The sequence below is a fragment of the Nomia melanderi genome, chromosome 4 (genome assembly GCF_051020985.1).
Source record: "Nomia melanderi isolate GNS246 chromosome 4, iyNomMela1, whole genome shotgun sequence".
Lineage (NCBI taxonomy): Eukaryota > Metazoa > Arthropoda > Insecta > Hymenoptera > Halictidae > Nomia > Nomia melanderi.
Window position 1 is genome coordinate 19,783,912 of NC_135002.1, and position 21,628 is coordinate 19,805,539.

At 31.8% G+C, this 21,628-nt stretch overlaps 2 protein-coding genes across 5 annotated transcripts; one reads left to right on the forward strand and one right to left on the reverse strand.

Annotated features, from left to right (window-relative positions):
* Window positions 1-243: 243 nt before the first annotated feature.
* Window positions 244-1,809, forward strand: LOC116425236 (dynein light chain Tctex-type protein 2B). Its single transcript, XM_031972675.2, has 4 exons — window positions 244-561; window positions 865-998; window positions 1,072-1,205; window positions 1,432-1,809. Exons 1-4 carry the CDS (start codon window positions 356-358, stop codon window positions 1,477-1,479), a joined length of 522 nt encoding a protein of 173 aa, XP_031828535.1. The 5' UTR covers window positions 244-355; the 3' UTR covers window positions 1,480-1,809.
* Window positions 1,561-20,364, reverse strand: LOC116425234 (uncharacterized). Of its 4 annotated transcripts, XM_076366467.1 has the most exons (13): window positions 20,197-20,359; window positions 17,872-18,015; window positions 15,146-15,255; window positions 12,733-12,888; window positions 11,528-11,657; window positions 10,285-10,402; window positions 7,432-7,513; window positions 5,503-5,554; window positions 5,086-5,167; window positions 4,910-5,000; window positions 3,910-4,826; window positions 2,905-3,108; window positions 1,561-2,771 (listed from the first exon to the last, which is right to left on the reverse strand). In XM_076366467.1, the coding sequence occupies exons 2-13, from the start codon at window positions 17,994-17,996 to the stop codon at window positions 2,637-2,639; spliced, it is 2,202 nt and encodes a 733-aa protein (XP_076222582.1). In that variant the 5' UTR covers window positions 17,997-18,015; window positions 20,197-20,359; the 3' UTR covers window positions 1,561-2,636. The 4 variants fall into 4 exon arrangements, with proteins under 4 accessions (XP_076222582.1, XP_076222584.1, XP_031828534.1 ...); XM_076366469.1 differs by lacking the exon at window positions 17,872-18,015; XM_031972674.2 differs by lacking the exons at window positions 15,146-15,255; window positions 17,872-18,015 and having other exon boundaries at window positions 20,197-20,364.
* Window positions 20,365-21,628: the final 1,264 nt, after the last annotated feature.

Here is a 21,628-nt window from a genome sequence, read left to right on the forward strand (position 1 = left end):
TCTAATCAAAATTAGGTATGTAAAAATATATTTGAGATTTAAAAAAACTTCTGATTTTTTACGCAGTCGGTAATTCAGAACATGTGACACTAACTTTTAAAAGCTTGCAATGTCTATCTTATACTTCGTCTATGGTGGTGGACATACTAAGCAGAATTAAATTGAAATTTTCCCGCTCCCTATCAGACGTCTGCGTAGTCAGTTATTAATTGACATCTATACTAGGACATCTATACTATTCCTATTCATTGTCGGATAATCCACAGATTTATTTTATGTATAGAATGCAACGTGACAGGTAGTGTAACCAATTTCAATTAAGAAAGGTGCGTAAGTGCCTATAAAATTAAAGTAAATGGAGGAGGATAAAGTTGAACGTTCTGAAAAAACTGAAAAGGTAGAAAGTAAGAATTTAATTCAAGAAAGCAATGAACCTGAAACATTGATAGAAAAAATAGAAGAGAAAGAAAAAGCACAAGTGAATTTGGAGGTTCTCGAAGATGCAGAAACTGAGGCTTCTCAGCAACCTGTTTATCAAATACGCCCACAACTACACGAGAAGTATTTTAATTTATCCAAATTTCAATTTATTTTTATGTTCTAGTCTTTACAATATCTATTAGGGCAACCATACAATTATCTAATTTCTATTAAAATCAGTTCTTTTTCTTCATTTTTTTCACAAATAAATTTTTGCAGATAATGTTACATTCCCTCCACATTTTTGCATAAAAATTATATATCACTTGATTTATAAGCACCTTACAAAAATAATTAAAACACAAATTAAACATTTTAACATTCTGTATTCTTTCTGTATCCTTCAAAACAACATAATATCCAGCGTAAAAACATTTTACACAGGTTTAAACCATTAAGAGCAAAAGAAGTTATACATACTGTATTATTCGATCAGCTCTCTACAAAAGTATACGATGCTCAGGAAGCTGTCCAATGGACTAAAGATATAGCTGATATAATTAGAGAAAAAGTTAAAGGTGAAATTTACTTTTCGTAATCTGTGCACCAAATTAATAGTGAATTACACAAATAATTTTTGTGTACTTCTAGAATTGAACTTCAGACGGTACAAATATCTTGTAAATGTAGTTTTGGGTGAACAGCATGGTGCTGGGGTAAAAATGGGTACACGATGTATCTGGGATGCAGAGGCTGACGCATATGCGTATGATAGTTTTGTAAATGTAAGAAAAATTTTAGCCATTTTAAATATTTTAATTTACTGAGGTGGTTTATACCTATCTGAAAGAATATAAAAATGAAATTGCAAAAATTGTTATAGAAAAATCACTTTAATAATTAGTTTTCATGCTTAAAAAATAATTAATCATAAAGCTTCTTAGAATACGTAAATTGAATTGAGTTAAACTTTTCATATAATTTACAATGTGTTCATAAAATCTTTTTCAGGATACAATATTCTGTGTTGCCACAGTGTATGCTGTATATTTTTATTAAAAAGATGATGTTTCCCCCAATTTAGTGTGACAGTTTATTAATAAAAATTTAAGGAAGGAAAAATAAACATATAATCATACATCTGGGAGGAGGAAATTGCTTTATTAAAGTAGAAGCTATTATTACTGTTTGTTTATGTGTGTTTCAACATGGCACAATTTTTGACACATATCTAAACATAATATTCATATGTACACTTATGTTTGCAACGAAAGAACATTATTTTTCCTGATGTCTTTCATTCATTACAATTATTATAGCACCATAATTCACAGTATTACTTCATAGGTATAGAAATATTGGAAGGCATATTTTTAAGCCACACAGGAATCTTAATATTATTACTATGGCATTTTCCTAAATTCATTTATATTAAGATTATCTTAAACTACCACATGATGCATTAAAATTACTATATTATAATTTATTGACTTTATATGTAGCGTATTAAAACTGAAATATGAATCAAATATGAATGTTTGTTGCTATCTAATACATAAATGTAGTATAAAAACTCATGATTAAAAATAACATAATAATTTCGTTTGCATGATAGTAGTCTAAATAGAATATTTTTTAACAGTGTTATAATACAAAATTATATATATTAATAAATTATTTGTTATACAATTGTCATGTATGGCCATATATACTTTTTTAAATATATGAAAAGAAATGGTAAATTTATCGCAAACTTTCTACTATTTGACTCAAACATAAAGCAAATAAACATGGTAATAAACATATTAAAAATGTTTGTATGGTTGCAAAGAAGAAAATAAATAAGTTTTCCTTTAATCTACTGTGTATATAGTAAAATTAAGAGATAATAAAAATTCATACTTTACATTATTGGTTAAAGCAATACAAAATATAACTGATAACTGCATATTTTTGCAATTGTAGCACTTATTTTTAAAAATTACGCAAAATGAAACCAGTTACAATTAGAAAAACACTAATAGAAGCTGCTTTATATATCATAAAGTTTATATGACGAATTTTATTAGAAATTTGTTCTCGTGGCAATATCATTTCCGTATACAACTTCCTCTTTTTCATTCTCTTTAATTATAATTTAAATTTCTCGATAGAACGGAAGATTACTAAGCTCAGGCACATTTTCGAATCCTAACATGTATCATTATATTAATAAGTTACATAATTACACACGGCATGGCACAACAAAGGGGAAGACACACGGGGACCACAGCGCCTCCACTTTTGGTTTTCGTTTTGCTTTTACTTGACGCTTCGTATTCGTATTGTGCGCTGGCTTTTTGCCAGGCTCCCTGTAAACAAACAATTTTTTCTACGTTTAAGCAAATGTATCACGTATTTAATTGACAAATTTTAAACATTTCTACTACTATATTGAATTCGTTTGAAAGTTATATACAAATTGTTGAAACATAATTTACTTACACCAGATTGTGACATTGCCATGCTCGATTCTTCTTTCTTCGTAAATTCTGCTGATCCAGGAGGATAATAAACCGGAGGACCAGCAACGTTTTTACTCTTCACTTTAGGTGGTGTATGGGGTATAAAATCGACTTCCTTTTTAGCGACAGGTAATTCTTTTTGTTGCTCCCGTTCTCTTTTCTCGATGTTTTCTAACACTTCACGCTAAAATATCATAAAATGAATTATATTTCTTACTATTTAATCTTACGAATTTTTTCATTATCAATTCTGTACATTAAAACGATGAAAGAACTTCATTCTGCGCACATAACACGCGTTTTCGACAAAGTTTAACTTTTTCTTCGTTGAAATCTTCAACATAGCCTTCAGTTAAAACATTATAATCAAACGTGTAAATATCAAAGAAAACAAATTTTTAGACAATATCACACGCTGTTTCCTTACATGTCACGCGATATTGAAATATTTTCTTATAAAAATTAAATGTAATCAAAAAGTCAAGTTTAATTAGACATACACGTATATATATGAAAGATTCCATTATTTTAGTTTACAGAATTGATTCTCCAAAAGTCTGACACTCATTGTAGAACACCTTGTGTAACACTATAATTAGTATTATCATACAATATTATTTCTCACTATAAATATTTCACAAGTAATTCTTAACTTGATATATTTTTCAAGAGAAAAAGGTATGCACCTGACCCTCGATTTACGCGGACTTTTTTCACGCGATAAATTAGAACAGTGAATAATAATTTAGTAACAGTGAATAAAATATACTTTCGTTTCCTAAAATGTCATTATTATTATTTCTTTTGTTAAGTTATGTGAAATGAATATGTATTTCTAAAATTTATAGCAGCTTTTCTCTTCAATATTTTGATTTCTCTTGAACCCACGTGAAACGGATTTTCGCATAAATCGAGGGTCAGGTGTATATTCAATGGCATGTGTAAAATGTTTTCAAAGAATATTTGAGAAGAACATTTGACTCACCTCGGAGTCTGAGAACGAAGCCATAAGGTCTTCCAATTTTTTGGGCGGGCGTTGTTCGCCGGTGGTGGGTTTAGAAGGGCAAATCTGAACCGCATCGGTTGGAAATGGCTTTGGTAACAAAACCTCGTGGTCCTCAGCATTCTTGTTCGGCGGTACGGTGGTGGTCGTGTTCGAGAATTTATATATCGTCGTGGTAGACTGCGGTGGGCTGGTCTGTGGCGGTGAGGTGTAATAATTAACCGGTGTTCCCGGTTTATCAGGTGTCGGGTATCGTCCGCTGGAGGGCGACCTGCTAGGATAGTGTTCCTCGATCCGATTGATCGTGGTGGTGTGGGTCTCGTTTATTGTGGGCGGTTGATTTTGATAAATAACAGTGCTACCCGTGTGATCTACTCGATCGGTAGGAGTATAACCATTAGGGTAATTGCTGTCAACCGTGTAGTATTTTTCATTCCTTGTTACTGTTGTTTTACTTTCTTGACCTGGAGAGCCAGGATGATAGACGACCGTTGGTGGTTGCCCGGGCTGGCCTCCGAGATGCTCCTCGCGGTAGAATTTAGCTTCATGGTGTAAGGTCGTTGACTTTTTCGAGATATCCGTCACCGGTGTCGGACTGCCATATCTAACCGGTGTTCTGGATGGAACATTTTCGGTTATAGTTTGGTAGGTGACTGTTTTATCGGTCGTGGAGCTGCTACCTTTTGGTAGCGTGTACGTGATAGTCTGGTCACCCGGAAGCACAACGGTTCCTGGCACTGAGCCACCTGGTAGGTACGATTCCGGTGCTCCTGGTAGTTCATACGTGTACGTTTTAATGGTAGTTGTGACTTTCGTGTTAGGACCCGGTGCCAAATTGATAGGGATCGCTGGCGTCGGTGACGGAACTGGTACGTACTCCGTTGGTTCCGTTTGGTAGTCTGTAAAAATTGTGCGAGTAATCATTGATTGGTCGCATGTAGGAATACGTCTTAGTGGTTGTTCAATTGTTAAAAACACTTACTCGAAGATTCGTGGACATATTTCACTTCTTTCTGAGTACCTGGCAAGGGTGATGTTTGTTTCGACCGAGATGTAGACCTGTCGCTGTATACCTGAAATGTAAATATAATGTCAATGATTATCATTTCAGAGGGATTACAGTAGAATAGAATATTTCGATAAAAACGGAGTACTCACTAGTTCTCTGTTGACTGTTCTACCAACGGGTTCTGCATCACGTAGTGTACTCTCCTCGTAAGTCCTTTCTCGAATATCATCACTATAAAAGATGATATGAATTTGTAGCAAAACTGTTCTTTTTTCCTAATAAAAGATGCGGTATCAAAGCGAATTAAAATTACAGTGTCCATTCATTTGCATTGATCTTGAGTTTGTACCTTTGATATGATTCAATAAACATGAATATTATTTAACTCATATAAGTCGAAAGAAAATATTATTTTCCATTCATTTACTTGAAGATTACTGCTTACGTGTTTTCACGATTTATATTTGCATCTTTCATTGTTCAATTTTATGTAATGCATACGTATTCGAAGAAGTATAGCTTTCTTGGCAATGAACTAGACACGTGATATTGTAGAGTGCACTTACATCAAGGCCGTGCTGCTATTAGTCAAGGCATTGTCGGGGGTGGTCCAGGAATCTGTAAAAGAAAATGAATTTTACGAATTAATCAATTAGTTAACGAGCATTTATTAATATTGATGAATAATCAATTGGAAGTCATATTAATATGTACAAGACCAGAGGTCTACATTTGTTTATGTTTAAAGTATATCTGCCCTCGAAATTCAGGTTTTCGATGAACAGCCTTCATTTGGTCATCCAGCCACAATAGTTATCCTTGAGTCTCTTAATGTCACGTCTTCTCTCTTTGCTTCCCATTGCCATTCACATTTTTCGTCTTCCTTATTTTCTTATTGAAAATACAGCAGAGGGAACGAGAAATCGGGTCAATCTTCTGTTATATACAGTCCTAATATGGATGTGGTTGTATGGCGCATGTTACCACAAACAACACAGACATACGTGACCGTCCCTGCATCACTACCATGTAGAGAAATGGCCGGATTGAAAGTTTTCTCTACACAATAGCGTTACCGCGTTACTTCTGATTACCATATTTACAGAGATTCATTTATTGAAATTGAAATTTGTCAGTAAAGATAAGCGATTAAGTTTGTTCTACATTGAGTAGAGTGATAATTGCAGATGGCATTTTAACATTATTCAATTTCCAATTGAAATGCGCTTGAAATATTTCGTCTACAGTCGACCTATTACCTTTTTTTAGTTCCATTACATCATACACGTATAGATAGCATAATCTGCGATAATAGATTAGAATTTAATATATTACATGAATATATCATAAATGAAAATGTCTTTTAGAGAAATATTAAAATTTTGTTCTTTTATGTGTGTTGGACATTTTATTCAATCAGACGCAAAATAAGCATTTCATTATTCATTATGATTAGTATTGCATTTAATCCGTTTATAATTATCTATATAAGTTTTATATCCTTGAAAGATTTAGAAATTCAAGTCTATGTCTTTTAGACAGCGAGAAACATTGATGTTTCAACAGATTCGCTCCAGTATGTGACCTGAATAAGTCGTTGATCAGTGACGTTACTATTTCATTAACAGTGTTTGATTAGTTGCGAGTGAGGTTTTGTGAGGATCTCGTAGTATTGAACCTCCCTCGTTTTGCCGTTCTCATTGTTAGTTGACAGTATACCTGTACAGTCGCTCCGCGCCTTAAAAGGAGCGACACGAGTGACCAGCTCTCCTTCCTTCCACGATCGCTCAAAACGCACCAGCGCTTGCGCGCGAATCATCGTGAACACGCTTCAGAGTTTACAGAAGTATATCTACCGTGTTAAATCGTAGGTACAATTGTTTTAAAATCTAAGAATTAAAACTGTAAGCCGAGATAAGACCGTGCCACTTTGTAGCATTGTAGCAATCATACTTCTTGTAAAATTACCTAATCATCACAGTAATTAAATATATGTTATAAGGGATAAACAGATTTATGTTGGAAATTTCTATCCAAAAAATCTACGCAATTGTTAAATATACATACATCGTAGCATTTATACAAAATATATTGCTCTTTCGAATATAATACTTTTTAAACTGTAAATCTTTTTTCTTAAATATCTTTTTTAATTAAACCAATAAATTCTATAAGTATAAAACGTAAAACAGTTTACGCGATATTTATACACATGTACATTGAAATCTAATAATCTAATTAATTTTCAGAAATATCCTGCAAGATCAATTTTTGAGAAAGTCATACAAACAATGCGATTAAGTACAATTATTATTAATTACTGTTATGAACCAAATGTATATTAACTTATAATAAGTGTTTTATAAAAGATTTTCAAGCTAACATCGAGAATTGTATGGAATTTGTATTTTATTGTTTGTATTACTGTATTGTATTACGAGTATCTTGCAAAATAACTGTAATTTAAATTAAGTGTAATAAAACAAAACACTTACCGATTGGTTTTCCGTCGAGGCTTTTGTTGTATTGGTACGACACTTGTTTGTAAGCGATTGTTTTGCTTTGGCCGGGTTGCACCTAAATGACAAAAAAATATTTTCGTTAACTTTTAAATACATACTGATATAAATTGATCGTAACATTTGTAATATTAATAGTAGAAATTACGACTATCATGAACGAATAACAGTTAATAAGTTACTATCCACGCCGATTTGCGTTGATTTGTAGGTTGAGTAAGCAATACATCGTACTGCAGTTGTTATGTGTATATATCAGTGGTTCTCAAAGTAAGGGTCACACCGAACATTGGAGGCACGCGAAAAAGATTACATAATAGAGGAAAACCATACATTTGCGGGAAAGATGGAACGGAGGACAAACAACTTTCTGACAAGTCGTTTAAGTTTCTGTTCCCATTTACAAATACGGAGGTAATGGAGAAGGCTTTCTCTTCTTATACCTTAAAAAAGGTAAACATCGTAATAAACAGAACGCAGTTTCAGGTTTCACATTGTATTTCACATGAGTTGTACTTGATTTAAAAAACTACTTACTTTAAAACAAAACTTTTACGGAACATTTGTTGTGTATTTTATAAATTTGAGAATTCATTACAATTCCCAAGTATTAAGAATAAATTGACTGTGACAAATTTCAGATGTTAATCGGTAGAATATAATTTTTATATTAACCAGTTAAGTGTGGAACTTCGTTTGAAAAATCTCTCATTGTGCGCGCAATAAAATCAAATAATCAAGTGTATACTCGTTAAATGCAGGCCAAATGCACTTAAAATATATACTAACGAAAAACTAAAGTAAAACGAAGAAGAATTACATGTTTGTCTCAAAAAATAAATAATCCATCGTTGAAAAAGTTAGCACCATTAAGAGTTTTAAGATGACCTGTATACTCGTCAAACACAGTTAACTGGTTAATTAAGTAGTGACTTATCTTATCACTGTATTCCTTTTAGCCCTATTACTGAGTCTTGTACTTACAATTACATACATAATTTCACATGTATTCACATATATAATTTGAAATAACGAAAATTATATTTAATAACATTTTGCTAATATTGGTTCGTAAGTGATACACATGTAAATAGGTTGAGAACCACTGATATAAATGATAGATCATACAGACAGCCATATTGACTATTTACGTTGGGGCACATAAAATTGGAGATGAAGGTAACAATTAAAACAGACAACAATTTACTAGTTTCAGTGTAATAAATCTGACAATTGATCTATCGATCACCAAGAAACACAAAGTTATGCATGTGGAGGGATCGCGGTAATTGGGAATTTCCTGACCCGTGATCCAGCATTCAATGAAAATGTAGATTAGCTACGAGTGTAATTTACTATGCGCATCTCGCGATCAACGGATAAAATTTCAGCCCCGGAGCCTCTCGCGCGTCTAAGGACACCGTCTGCCCTCATTTGCATACAGAATAACAGCTTTGACTATAAAAAGCAGAGATATAAGGAGATATAATTCGCGTAGACTTTACGCCCTAGTTTACCTTTTGGCTGTATACCAGTTCGAAAGCCTGTGGTTTACGTATTCGCATTTGTATGTCGCATATTTCATCCTTCATATATGTATTTTCAGCTATCGCGCCGTTTAACTCATTTTCCATTTTTCACGCGACATTATTGTTAAAAATTTATTCGTTTCCGCGTGAAATTTCAATTCGAATTTCAGTAGAGAAATTTGTACTATAATATTTAAATCGTCCACGACTTTATCTGAAGTGTTTATGGTGTTTTTATTCGTAGACGATACGCCATAAATGTTGGAGTTACATAATATATTGCCTATATAACCTTGTATGGAAGAAATTAAACGTCATTGTATGTGAAACATTGTCGTGTTAAACGGAACTATGCAGTCAAGTCAGTTTTTTTGGTGATTAATTTTTGTAATTAGTTAAATTCGTTGTATTAATATTAATAGTCTACAACTTGAATGGAGCTATTAAAGTTCAGTTCTATCAGAAATGAGCCTTTCTTCTTTGATCTAGTTTTCGGAGATAATATAATGCAATGCAACGTGTCCACGTAAAAGTGTCTCTCGAATCTTACAATGAGAACCATTCTCGGACAATCTTACTTTCAATGGAAGTCGCTTCTCTTCTCATAAGTATAACTCGCTACAGCCTACTCTCACTCAAGTGGACACAAACGCGAGAAGTGCACTGGAGGATAACTGTAATGCGGACACGTAGCACAACACGTTTATTGTTATACACTGAACATACATGATTTTATACAGGCTGATTTTAAAGTATACCTAATCCTTTCAAGAGAAATAACTAAAACTAAAACAAACAATTACTTATTGTGTTATTACAACAATAGATATTTAAAATTGTTCCTTGAAATAATGGTAACGTTTTTTTTTAATCTCAGAGGTAATTTTAGAAGAACTAGGACCAAAAACAAATTATTTATTCATTTTTAATTTGTTAACTATCAATTAATTAATTTCAAAGAGAAGAAAAGAAACTTCATTGGTTTTTGTTTAATTTCTTTGCTTTACTCTATCTTACTAATGAGACAAGTCTGTTAATAAGAAAACTGTCTAACCAATGTGATCATATTTCAATAATAAAATACACTTATTTGGTAGATTATAGTCCTAAAAGAAATACAGTCTTCTGCAAGTATTTTATATCTTCTAATTTTATTTGCTGATTTTTTATTGATATTTATTTAATTTTGCGATTTCTGTACTCATTTTCGAAATAAGCTTTATTTTAGTTAGTACAAGAAATCACTGTGTTTTATATATTTTAGAATATTTCTATAAAATAGTTTTAGAAACAGACTTACATTCTGCAATTCTGAATCGATGAATTCCAAACCGGGTATACTACTCGGTGCGCCGCTTGGCCCAGTGCTCACATATTTTTCAGTAGTGGTCATCATCGTCTGATTTGGCGAAATGGGTCTGAAACAAGATTACTCGAATTGATGATTGATAATAAAAAGGTGTTTTTGAAAAATGTGTCTTTTTAAAAAGATTTATAGGGATAAATTTGTAAATGTACAATACATACTTGATTATTATATTTCAACAATAATTATAAACAAACTTACTGATTTTAGCGAGAGAAAATACTTTTCATCTTTCCAACAATTTAAGTAAGTGAAAAAGTCCTAATAAAACAGGGTATGTATAATTGTCACCTCGTTTTTCATTACTTATGTTGTTTCTATATATACTTCTTTAAAAATTAGATTATGACGTAAAAAAGTAATTGTAGATGTTACTCATTGTCAAAGTAAGCACGTGTTTGTCTCATAACTAATTCAGAGACAGTGCTACGTGTCTCGTAAATTGAGGAGTAAATGAACGGCGAAGTAACACGTTAATTAACATAAAAAATTTGAACGGAACAAATATTTGAATGAAACCTTATCATACCAATAATTAGTTTTTCACTATGTTGACTAAATTATTAGACACCAGAAAAAGCTACCTTTATTCGAACAGAAATTTAAATGGAATTTTTGTTTTTAATTTCTCATTAATATATTAATAATTATAATATATTAGGGATTTAAATTTCTTTTCGGAAATAACAACGAATGTTGCAGAACTTATTGTTAGCTTCTGTCAGGAGGATTCTATTAATAAAAACAGCATATCGAAGGTTCAAACCAATGAACACATGATCTGTTAAATCAATATAAAAGTCATAAAGCAATAATTTAATAAAACAGAAACTTTATGTGCGGAATTTATTGTAATAATTACTCTTCATTTCATTCTTTCCTTTCTCTCTAATTGAAAGAAAATTTCGCATGTGTTAAAGAAGACAGTGTATCGCTGTAGAACAAATTACATTCATATGTAGTTTTTTAGACACCAGTAGTTGTATGAAGGAATATTCAAACCTACACAGAATGTATTAATATAACATTCAAGTATAATAAATTTACGATAAGAAAGCAACTTCATTCGTTCAGTTTTCGTAAAAGTTGAATGAAAGCCTATAAATCTGAATAATAGTCTGCAAGTAATAATAAAAATAATCTGTTTTTGCAAAAAATGTCTTTATGATCTACTTACCTGCCTTCCGAGACCACCTTAGTTGGATTTGCAGCCACGCGATATTCCACTTGGGGTGAAAGTGCTCTACTTCCTCGGCTCGGGGTGGCACTTCTCGATACACTTGTCTGCAAGTCTTCAAGAAGGGCATCTGCAATCATTAAAAGCATTTTTATTTTAATTTTTTTATTTCATTTTCGTATATTTATACACACTAAAAATGTGCCAAACAAACGTGAAATTTATAAAAGGAAATGCAAAACTGCTGATAAATAATCGAGCATTGTTTCAGAGTGTTTGAATAGTTACTCAATCAATTATTGTTCACCTAATTTGAGAATGGACTCAGTTACAAGAAAATGCTCTGAAAATGCATAGTTCATTCATCATTTCATATCCAAAATTGACTTGTTTTAAATTTCACTTACTTCGGTAAGAAAGAGAAAAGATATTTGTTAAAATGTTTATAAAACATCCCCGGAATTTTAGAAGTAATATAAAAAGAATGATGTAATATGTCCTTCATGTAAATATAATAGTGTTTATGTTACGTTTATATTCATGGTTATTCAGCTGTTGTAGGTTTCTTAATCATAAACATTTTCGAAGAAGTTTTACGTCAGCGTCAGAAAGGTGCGACCTTGTTTGAGATGTTATGCCATAATTCCTGGTACACTTTTGAAGTATAAATTTGAAGTCTAAATAAAGATTGATAACCCATATAATTGAAAAGTATAAAATCTTGTGACATTTATAAGTTTCTTGTAAAGAAATATTTTGATAATAATGATTCATTTATGTTTGAAAGATTTCAAAGCTTTTGCAGACTGTAGATTGAATATAGACGGAATGTCTGTATATTGGAAAACACATCTAAGCTATTTGAACGAATTATTAGTGTAAACCGATGATATAGATAGTTTAAGAAATTATTATCTAGTTAACGAACTCTTAAAAAGCCTAAAAAATGACCTTTAATATACAGCAATAGCTTCCAACTAAAAAATAAAATATATATGGGTAACAATGACAATAATATATATCTGTAATATATAAAATTTAAAAAATGTTGTAAGAGGAAAGTAAGCAACATTTATTTAATAAATATTTACATTTCTCACAATATTTGAAAGCGAGATATTGAACAGGTTAAGTAATATTTACACAATAAGGAATATTACTTATGCGATTATGATTATACATCTGGTGATACATTAAAGATTTACCTAAATTGTTCTCGAGGCTGTTGGCCGTGGTTGCAACTTGGCTTTGGCCAGATATAGGGCTGCCATGACTCACGATCTTTCTGCTGCTGCGTGTTGTCGTTCTTTCCCTTACTGCCGTTGACATTGCGTTCTGTTTAGTTCCCTGCCTCACGAGACCTGGTGAACAGTTTAAAAAAAAAGCATAAACCTATTAAAAATTTATTAAGAAATTAAATAGAAACAGTAATAGCGTATCTTATAATGGAAAATTATTGATATATCTATTACTTCTTTCTACAAATATCTATAAAAAATCATCAGTGAAAATGTAATTTACATGTATATTCTTGTCTTAAATACATAAAAACAATGTATACTATTAGAAATATTTATTCCATCATTCGCGTTCTACATGTATTTTCATTTATGTTTCTTGCAAGTATTCCGGAATCGATTAAACTAACTATTTGTTTAAAAGATACGTGTTCTATTATATTTTATATTTCATCCGGAGTAATTCGAGTAAGAATCATTACATTAATCATGTATTTATACAAATTATGCACGCTTTGGTAAAAAATTCAAATAGTTTAGTAACTATTTATTGCAATAGAAATTGGTTTTCCATTATAACGTGTACACCCTGTACTCTTAAAGCAGGCGTTGATAAAAGCATGATTTTTCTAATAATTATGACTGTTAAAGCTTTCTATCGCATCTTTCCTTTGTCTCTAATGCCAGCTATTTTCAAAGAGGGTCACGCCAACGAATCGAGTCACGAAAATAAGTGCAGCTTACACGATTCTTATTTCAGTACAAAGCTGGTTCTTACGTAACCGACCACAATCAAAATGAATCTTTTTTTTCTTTTTTTTTCTGTTTTTGATAAAAGGAACACCTTTATTCTACCCTTGTTGCTCAGATCTCATCTGAATATAGGATGTAACGTTGAGGTCCTATTTATAGAAGTTGCACGTTTATAAATATGGCAGATTCGAAGAGATCGAGAAACTGGATCTAGAGGCGCGGTGCAGGAACTTTCGCAGTGAATACCTGAAGCCGGTTTATTGGCCGCGCTGAAGTCACTTGTGGGCTAAAGCGGTGGCATTTCGAATTAAGTGGGCGCGTGTAATGCTGGGTGTCCTCGATAGTAACTTACAAACTGAAATTTATTCTTACTTCGAATTTTTTTAATGGTCTGATCCGCAAAATCTATTGCAGCTATGCACGATACTCTTTGAAAAATACAATAATAAAACACCACGCCCTTTAGAATGCGTTTTACTGTTCATAGAACCTAGCTGATTCATTCCATTCGACTAATATATTTATGATTGTAAATCGAAACAATACGAATTATCTAGATTTTCGAAAATTTTCAAACCGATTCTCAATTGAAATTCCTTCTCAATCTTTGTCTTGTGATTTCTTTGGTAATGATCACTGTATTTATCTTTAATCAAAGTTATGAGGCAAGAAGTTTGAATCAGAACGAACATATTAAAATTAATAGTCAAACAGAATTACTTGAAACCTTTAGCTGCAATATTTCGAGAAAATGTAAAAATGGTATACTTAATCAATTACAGAGGGTTAACAAATAATGTATTCTAGAGTCCTGTAAACCTTAAATTTATAACATTTGCACCATACTTTAAATAATTTAATCATCGAAATTTTATTATAGTCTCCAATTTGGGAAATTTGCAATTGGAAATTCAAATAAAGATGGCGTGCGCTATCTTGGTAACGGAGTTTCCTCGGGAAATGGTTAACGGTCGTGTTCTTCCGACGGAGACATCGATGCGAATGGGGCAAAGGGGCCAAGGAGGCCTTCCGAGAACCGTCTGTGGAGGAGACACGCACTCGTATGATCACCACTAAACCTTGAAACATATATCCGGACGGTTTCTAGAATTTGTATTCACCCAACAAGTCGGATAAAAATGTTCTGTTTCAGTCAGTCCGTGATTCCACTTCGAAAATTCAATCATTTCTACTTTATTATTCTATTAAGTTACTTGGAAAAGATCAAAATAGTAAATAATTTACATAAATTCTAATTTAACCGCTTATTCCCATTTACTGTTATACTGAAATTGTCTACAATTCGAATACATTCAATATTTGATAGTTATTACTGTTCAGAAAATTAGGAGGTGAAATTCAGTTTAGAAATAAGTCCGATAATATTGCAAGGAAAATAACAAATTACTCTTTCATAAAAATGGGAAAAAATTGAAAAATAAAACGATTTGCGACACTTTTTTCTAGATGTTAAACACTGAAAATTATGAAATTTATATGAATAAATATGCTAGTATTTTAATTTATAATAATCGTACTTCTCTATAGAATAGCTTAGTGATTATATTCACTCTTACGTTTCGAATGATTCAATGTCTCATCCATTTACGCTACTGTAACTGCTTACGTGATATAAACTCTCGTGTCAGATCGTCAACATAGTGGTAGTGACATTGTACATCGCTGTTCGGGACCTCCGCGCGAATCAAAATGGTGATGACCGCAGTTGATCTGATTCTGAGATGAGAACAGTTGCGTAAGTGCTCCGCTTATATTGGAGAATCTGACTGATTTCATTTTTATCGTGTTACATATTTTGTTCTCGAAAGAAATAAGTTTTCGATGGTCTGCGTCTGAACCAAAGTCTAATTTGATAAGCATACAAACGCAGAGAAACCTAGTTCGTGGATTTTATTGCTGACGCTACGCACAAAACCTACCAGAGTCCGTATTTTATGTATGAATTAACGAACTTCGTAATAGAAGAAGAAATTTATCAACATTTGACTAATTTAATGAATTAGTCTGCACACATAGATAAACATGTAATGTTCTCTGTTTTAATTTCAGCGATCGGTACCTTAATTTTGACAGTCTATTTGAAACCAACGCATCGTTAATTCGATTTTTAATTAATCCCTTACGCTACAGTATCGTGTCAGACTCGTGGTGAAGATTTCAAATAGAATTTAAAAAAAATAAATGTTGTTGAATTTGTTATCAATGATTATACATAATTACAAAGCAGCTAGATCGATCACAATTCAGAAAGAAATCATAGGGCAAAAGGTTAAACATGTTTTTCATCGACTAGCTTTCTATTCATTTCTGTGTAACACGTCGAAAGAAATTTACACTTGATGAAGTAATTTTCAGAAATATATATTTCACAGAAACAAATTAATACGTTTTTCATGGTGATTACATTCGACGATTCATAGAAGACAACTCCAGAGGCCCGAGTGAATGAAAGGATCGATTGCGAACGTAACATGTGATCGTGGCGATTGTAAGAGGTAATTAATCAGGCATTGACGGGAGGGACATAGGTAACATGTGTCACGTGTCTCTATGTTTGTATGCTGTATAATAGAATCTAGAAATAGACAACCCGTACAGTTATTGGACTGTCGTATAGAAAATAGCGAAGTCTTTTAATGATGCTTTTTTCAATGTAACATTTTATACAGCAATAAGCTAAATCGAATTTCCATATACTTTTCCACCTTCACTACTTTTACATTTTGTGGATTTCAATCAGAATAAAATATGCATTGACTTTGTAGGCTATCAATTGATAAAGTTGAAGTTATTATAAGTAATTCTTTGAATTACGAATGAAGTTGAAATGAAACGTGTCAGCGTATGAACATTCTGGATAACATTTTCTGAGATATATCTTCACTTAAAAAATAAGTGAAATTACAACTCTTTACGTTGTGAGCTTAAATTAAGACAGTTTTTGTACTCTTGAAACAATGGAACGTAACTAATTAGATTACGCACGCTACAAAAGATGTCATTTCATCGTGACTCTTGTAATTGACAGTTCACAGTCCAGCTGTGTAAATTAAGATTTTAAGGAAAAAATAGGATTCATACAAATGAGAGTGAAACTCTACGTTTTTTCAGTTTTTTACCGGCCGTAGGAGTCTCGTTATACATAATCTTTTAATTCTGCTCGAACCAATAAGAATGAGGAAAGAGAATTAGATGAATTGGCAAAAACAACCAACTGTTCTTGCCAGACAGGAACATTTTGTTGTGATTAATAGTGGCGTTACACGAAAATAGCGTTTCTTAGGTTCAACTTGCAAGTATATAGTGACCGTAATTTATTTAATTTTATAGAAAATTTTAATTACAAATATAAATAATACGTGCGTATATTAATAGAAATAAGTATAGTAAAATATGAATAGAAACAGAAAAATTGCAATATTTAGGATCATGTGAAAAAACTCGTACATCCACTTCACGTGGGTTACAGATGTAAAACGTGACTTGCACGCGTGAATTTTCGATCCAAGAAAGTCGAGGTGGAAGGAAAGCTTGACTCACGTAAATTTCACAGGGACATTCGACATGGCGTGGGTGGTAATAGTCCGGCCAACTGACAGCTGGAGTTTTATTCTCTTTTCTTTTTCTCTTTCACGTCTGACGCATCATTCCTGGTTTAATTCGCGTAAATATAACCAAAACGACTTTCACGAAAGTAAGACGTATATCTTATTATACAGATATACTTGAACAATAAGCAATCGTATTTTGATAACACGACAAATTGCAAGTTCGTCCGACTATCATCGCTGATTATTAATTTCACCTTCCTCTTCATTGAACGCTGTGAATTGTAATAGTTACTACTCGCAAGTAGTGATAATTGGCAAAGTATTAAAAAGAAATTATTTAATCATAAGTCAAAAGAATTTTTTTATTCCACCAACTTTATCAATGTTAAAGCAAGAATGTATATTATGTTTTGATTTGATAAAAAACAAAATTCTTAAATAAATAAATGGAGTTATTGAAAATACATTATTATAGTATTGAAACACTACTTACTTGAAGTCAAATTTAAAAGTTATATGTATGATTGGTTGTTTAGCAAAATAATATAATAAAGCATATTTGGGTGCTGAAGGATGCTACAAATTTTCCACGGTAATATACAGATTAAAAAGTGTTACATGCGATTTTCTAAAATGGAAATTATACTACGAACAGAGTTGTCCATGGTTATATAATTAGTGTAACATCATTTGTACCAATGATATCCAGGTTGCACTTTTACATTGCCAAAGTTCTGGGATACAAAAACATGATCAAAATCGTCCTTGGGGTATACCTTACATGGTAAAAGATTCACGAAGACGGAAAGTGGGATTTGACCTTCGGTCCATGTACCAAGAACGGTCGTCTGCACACTGGATTACGTATGCGACAAAGAACGTGATTGGATCGCGTCTCTCCATCATCTCCCTAATTGACAGTTCTCTGTACAGCATCACAGATTAATATCTTAATTAAAGGGGAGATCTCACGTGAATAACATTTTATTTATCCTTTCGTTTTCCATACAAATTTGTCACTTTTTTCACGCCCTAGAACATGACGGTCGAGGACCAGAAAAAAATATTTTCCAGTTTGTTTATTTCAGTATCACGCAACGGTTGGTAGGAGGTTGGTAGGAATTCCATGTAGCTGGAATGTATGTACGTGTATATAGGTGTGGCCACACAGAGTAATTTACAAAGTTTTCTACAAAGACTATAAGTGTATCTTGTTATGATGGAAAAATGTTTATTAGTTATTTTTTTATATAAACAATGCTTAACGAATGCAGATACCATATTTTTATCGAACAATTGTTCTCAAGATAAAAAAATATTACGGTTTTTTATAAGTATTAGAGTCAATTGACTTTCTTTTTAAATCATCACTTTCTCTTCATACGAAATATTTTATTTTGATATTCTATACGAAGCCAAATGTTTAAGTAACGCTAAAGCGTAAGTGAGTTGTTGTTATTTACATAGAAATGCAAACGAAGCAAAATTACTTGTTTCAGAAAATGATTTTCTCAGTCGTTATAAGCACAGAAAAAATCGAATGAAAGAAAAATTGTGAACGGATCCTTCGAAAATAGCGTTCGAGCGCGAAGAAAATAGTCTCTGAGTCAGACTCGTAAAATAAACGCGACGCATATTTAACATTCGGGATTTGTGGCGTTCATTTTTGTGCCTGCTCGAATCGAATAGGCCGTTTATTTTGAAACTGGTTCTGTTGCATCTTTTTTTATCCTTCCCTATATATAATACCATAGTGAGTTTTATCATATAAAGCATTTATTTTATATAATAATTGTATATTTGTAGGTACCATTACATAACAAAACAAGAAGACAAGTATATTGTTACATTTTTCCATTCGTTAACTATGTTATTATACTAACTATGTTATGATGACGATAACAATAATAATCTTATTGTTTTTACTTGCATGGTTGAATTTTATTCCCAATTTTGATGTATTTCTAAATCTTGTACAGTAAACAATTTAAAAATGTGTTATTAATGTTATGTATTCACGTAATATAAGTTTTTTTAAAGGTTTTAGTTATAAAATTCAACGTACAATTAAAATAAAAATTTAAATATTAATAATTAAATAGAAAGTTAAAACTTAAGAAACTTCTGAGTTAAGGAATTTTAATTAAAATTTTAACTACAAGCAGACTCACACTGCACTCAAATTAAGTGGCTCAAACAGGGATTGATGTTTTTGTGTCCCCAGTAAGATGAGACGCCTTTACTAGTGACACATATATGTAACATAATGACTGCTACTGTTCGCGCAGCCTCTTAAAGATGCCGAAAGTTTTTTGGTACAATGAAATTAATTACTGCACCGTTAGTGTGCTGGCCACTGTATCCGTAATAATTCAACTTAAGTTAGCCTCTGCTGATAACAGCGAAAATTTATATGTTACTTTTGAATATTTACGATGTAATAATTCTATTTTATTTATACATGTCTATAATATCACTTACAGAAAGATAGAAGTGAAGTCTCTTGACATTATCAGAAAAATATGCAATGTTCTATGAAACTGACTTTTAAACGTGTTGAATAATTCAGACGGATGTGCAACTACTCTTGCTGCTTCTCAATACATTCTCCACGCTATGACATTTTGAATTTGTAGTTCTCGAGAAAGCCAGAAAAACGCGGAATATTACAATATTTTCATGCTATAGTGTCATAAACTGATTAAAAAAAAGGCTCTAACCGTCTATTTACATGTTAATCGGCTTGTTTTTTGTTGCTTCATAATGTATATTACAATTTCAAATAACTAGATGTATCATTAACAGAAATAGAATCAGATTATATCACGTCCCCTTCGCTTTTACACTCGCTTCATTCAGCAATAGCTTTTAATAAGACGAAGAATTACAAATTTATTGTTTTCAATTCTAACTATCATGCAAACAGCGCAAATTAATATTAAAAAATCACCAATAACAATATCATCAAATGTACTTAATTCGGGCAATTAAGCAAATTAATGTTATTTTTTAAATATTTCAAATCGAAATAAATTGAAGGGAGAACAAACATTAATGTTATTCGCAAGATATACCTATGTTTTTTAAAGTAAACTCTAGGACTCACCTCGCGAGAAAGGGTAATCCGATATTCACGATTGCACACCGTTTGCCTTTTTGTTTTTGTTTCGTCGACAGTTTTCGCGCGTCGAACGAATCGTTCGATTAATTAGTCGAAAAGCCAGCGCACGTGACACGGTACAGTGTCTGTCCAATACTGACTCGATCCACTTGACGAATCGCTCGAGCCGCAACATTAGCGTGCGCGCATGCGCAGACCGGTTTTCTCGAGTCAGATTCTCAATTCGTCGATCACGTCAATTTCAAAGGAATGAGAAACCGTGTGGGTCGAATTTGAATCGAAGTAATCATTCTTAGATTTACATGCAGACAGGATTGATTTTTTTTCCTTTCTAAAAGGAATTTCTGACCTCATTGACTACAAAGTTTATATGTTCCAAATAGGTATGTATCCACCTGTCAAAACCAATATAACAGGAGCTCCAACACGGTTTTAAAAAATTAAATTTCATTTTCAATCTAACGGAATTTATAAGAATACAAATATGTAGATCACACCGCGTATTTAGAAATTATTTTCCAAAAAATGAATTTCTGTAAACATTTTTAGCATATGAATTACATTTTATTTTAAAAATCATAAACCAGTTTACAAGTTTTATATTAAACAAATTTATTTCTGTGAACACAGTTATTGGGTTAAAAATGAATAGTTTAAACTGAAATTTTCCTATTACTTTAATTTAAACATTTGTAGAATACAATCTGTAATCTAACTATATTACGGGCTAAATAAGATTTATGTAAGTACTACATTAATGAAACAAATGTAGGTATGTAATGTATATTTTAACACAGACATTTAAGCGTAAATAGAAGGTAATTTAATAAAGAACAATAAGTTCATTTTCTTTTGGGAAACAATATCCTTTGAATTAAGAAATATTATAGAAAAATTAAATCGATTAATTGGAATACAATTTTTAAGTCTTAATGAATTAAAACAAAGTTAGACATTTTTGAAATGAAACAAATTAGTACGATAAATTAACGCTTCATTAAATAGCAGGGAATAAAATGCCTCAAGATATAAAATATAAATATAAATATACATTAAAAAGTTAAACTAGTTCTTTTTTGTTTACATTAATAACTAACTAACTAAACAAATTTATAAGTGATGATATCGCCAATTAATTCACATAATTTCAATGTGGAGTTCATTTCAGTGATTACATGCTCAGTAGCTACATGGTTGAATAATTTATCTTAACCTCATTACAGCCATTATATAATATTTCATTCAATTATGATTCACAAGAAGTCATAAAGACTTATTTTTATCTACTATGTACTGCTTGCGTAACATTTAAACAGTTTCGTTGATAATTTCGAGGAGGAATATTGAGATTCTTAATCTGAATACATTTCTACCTCCTCCATACTTGTTTCCATCGCCCACGGAGTCCCTTCCATTC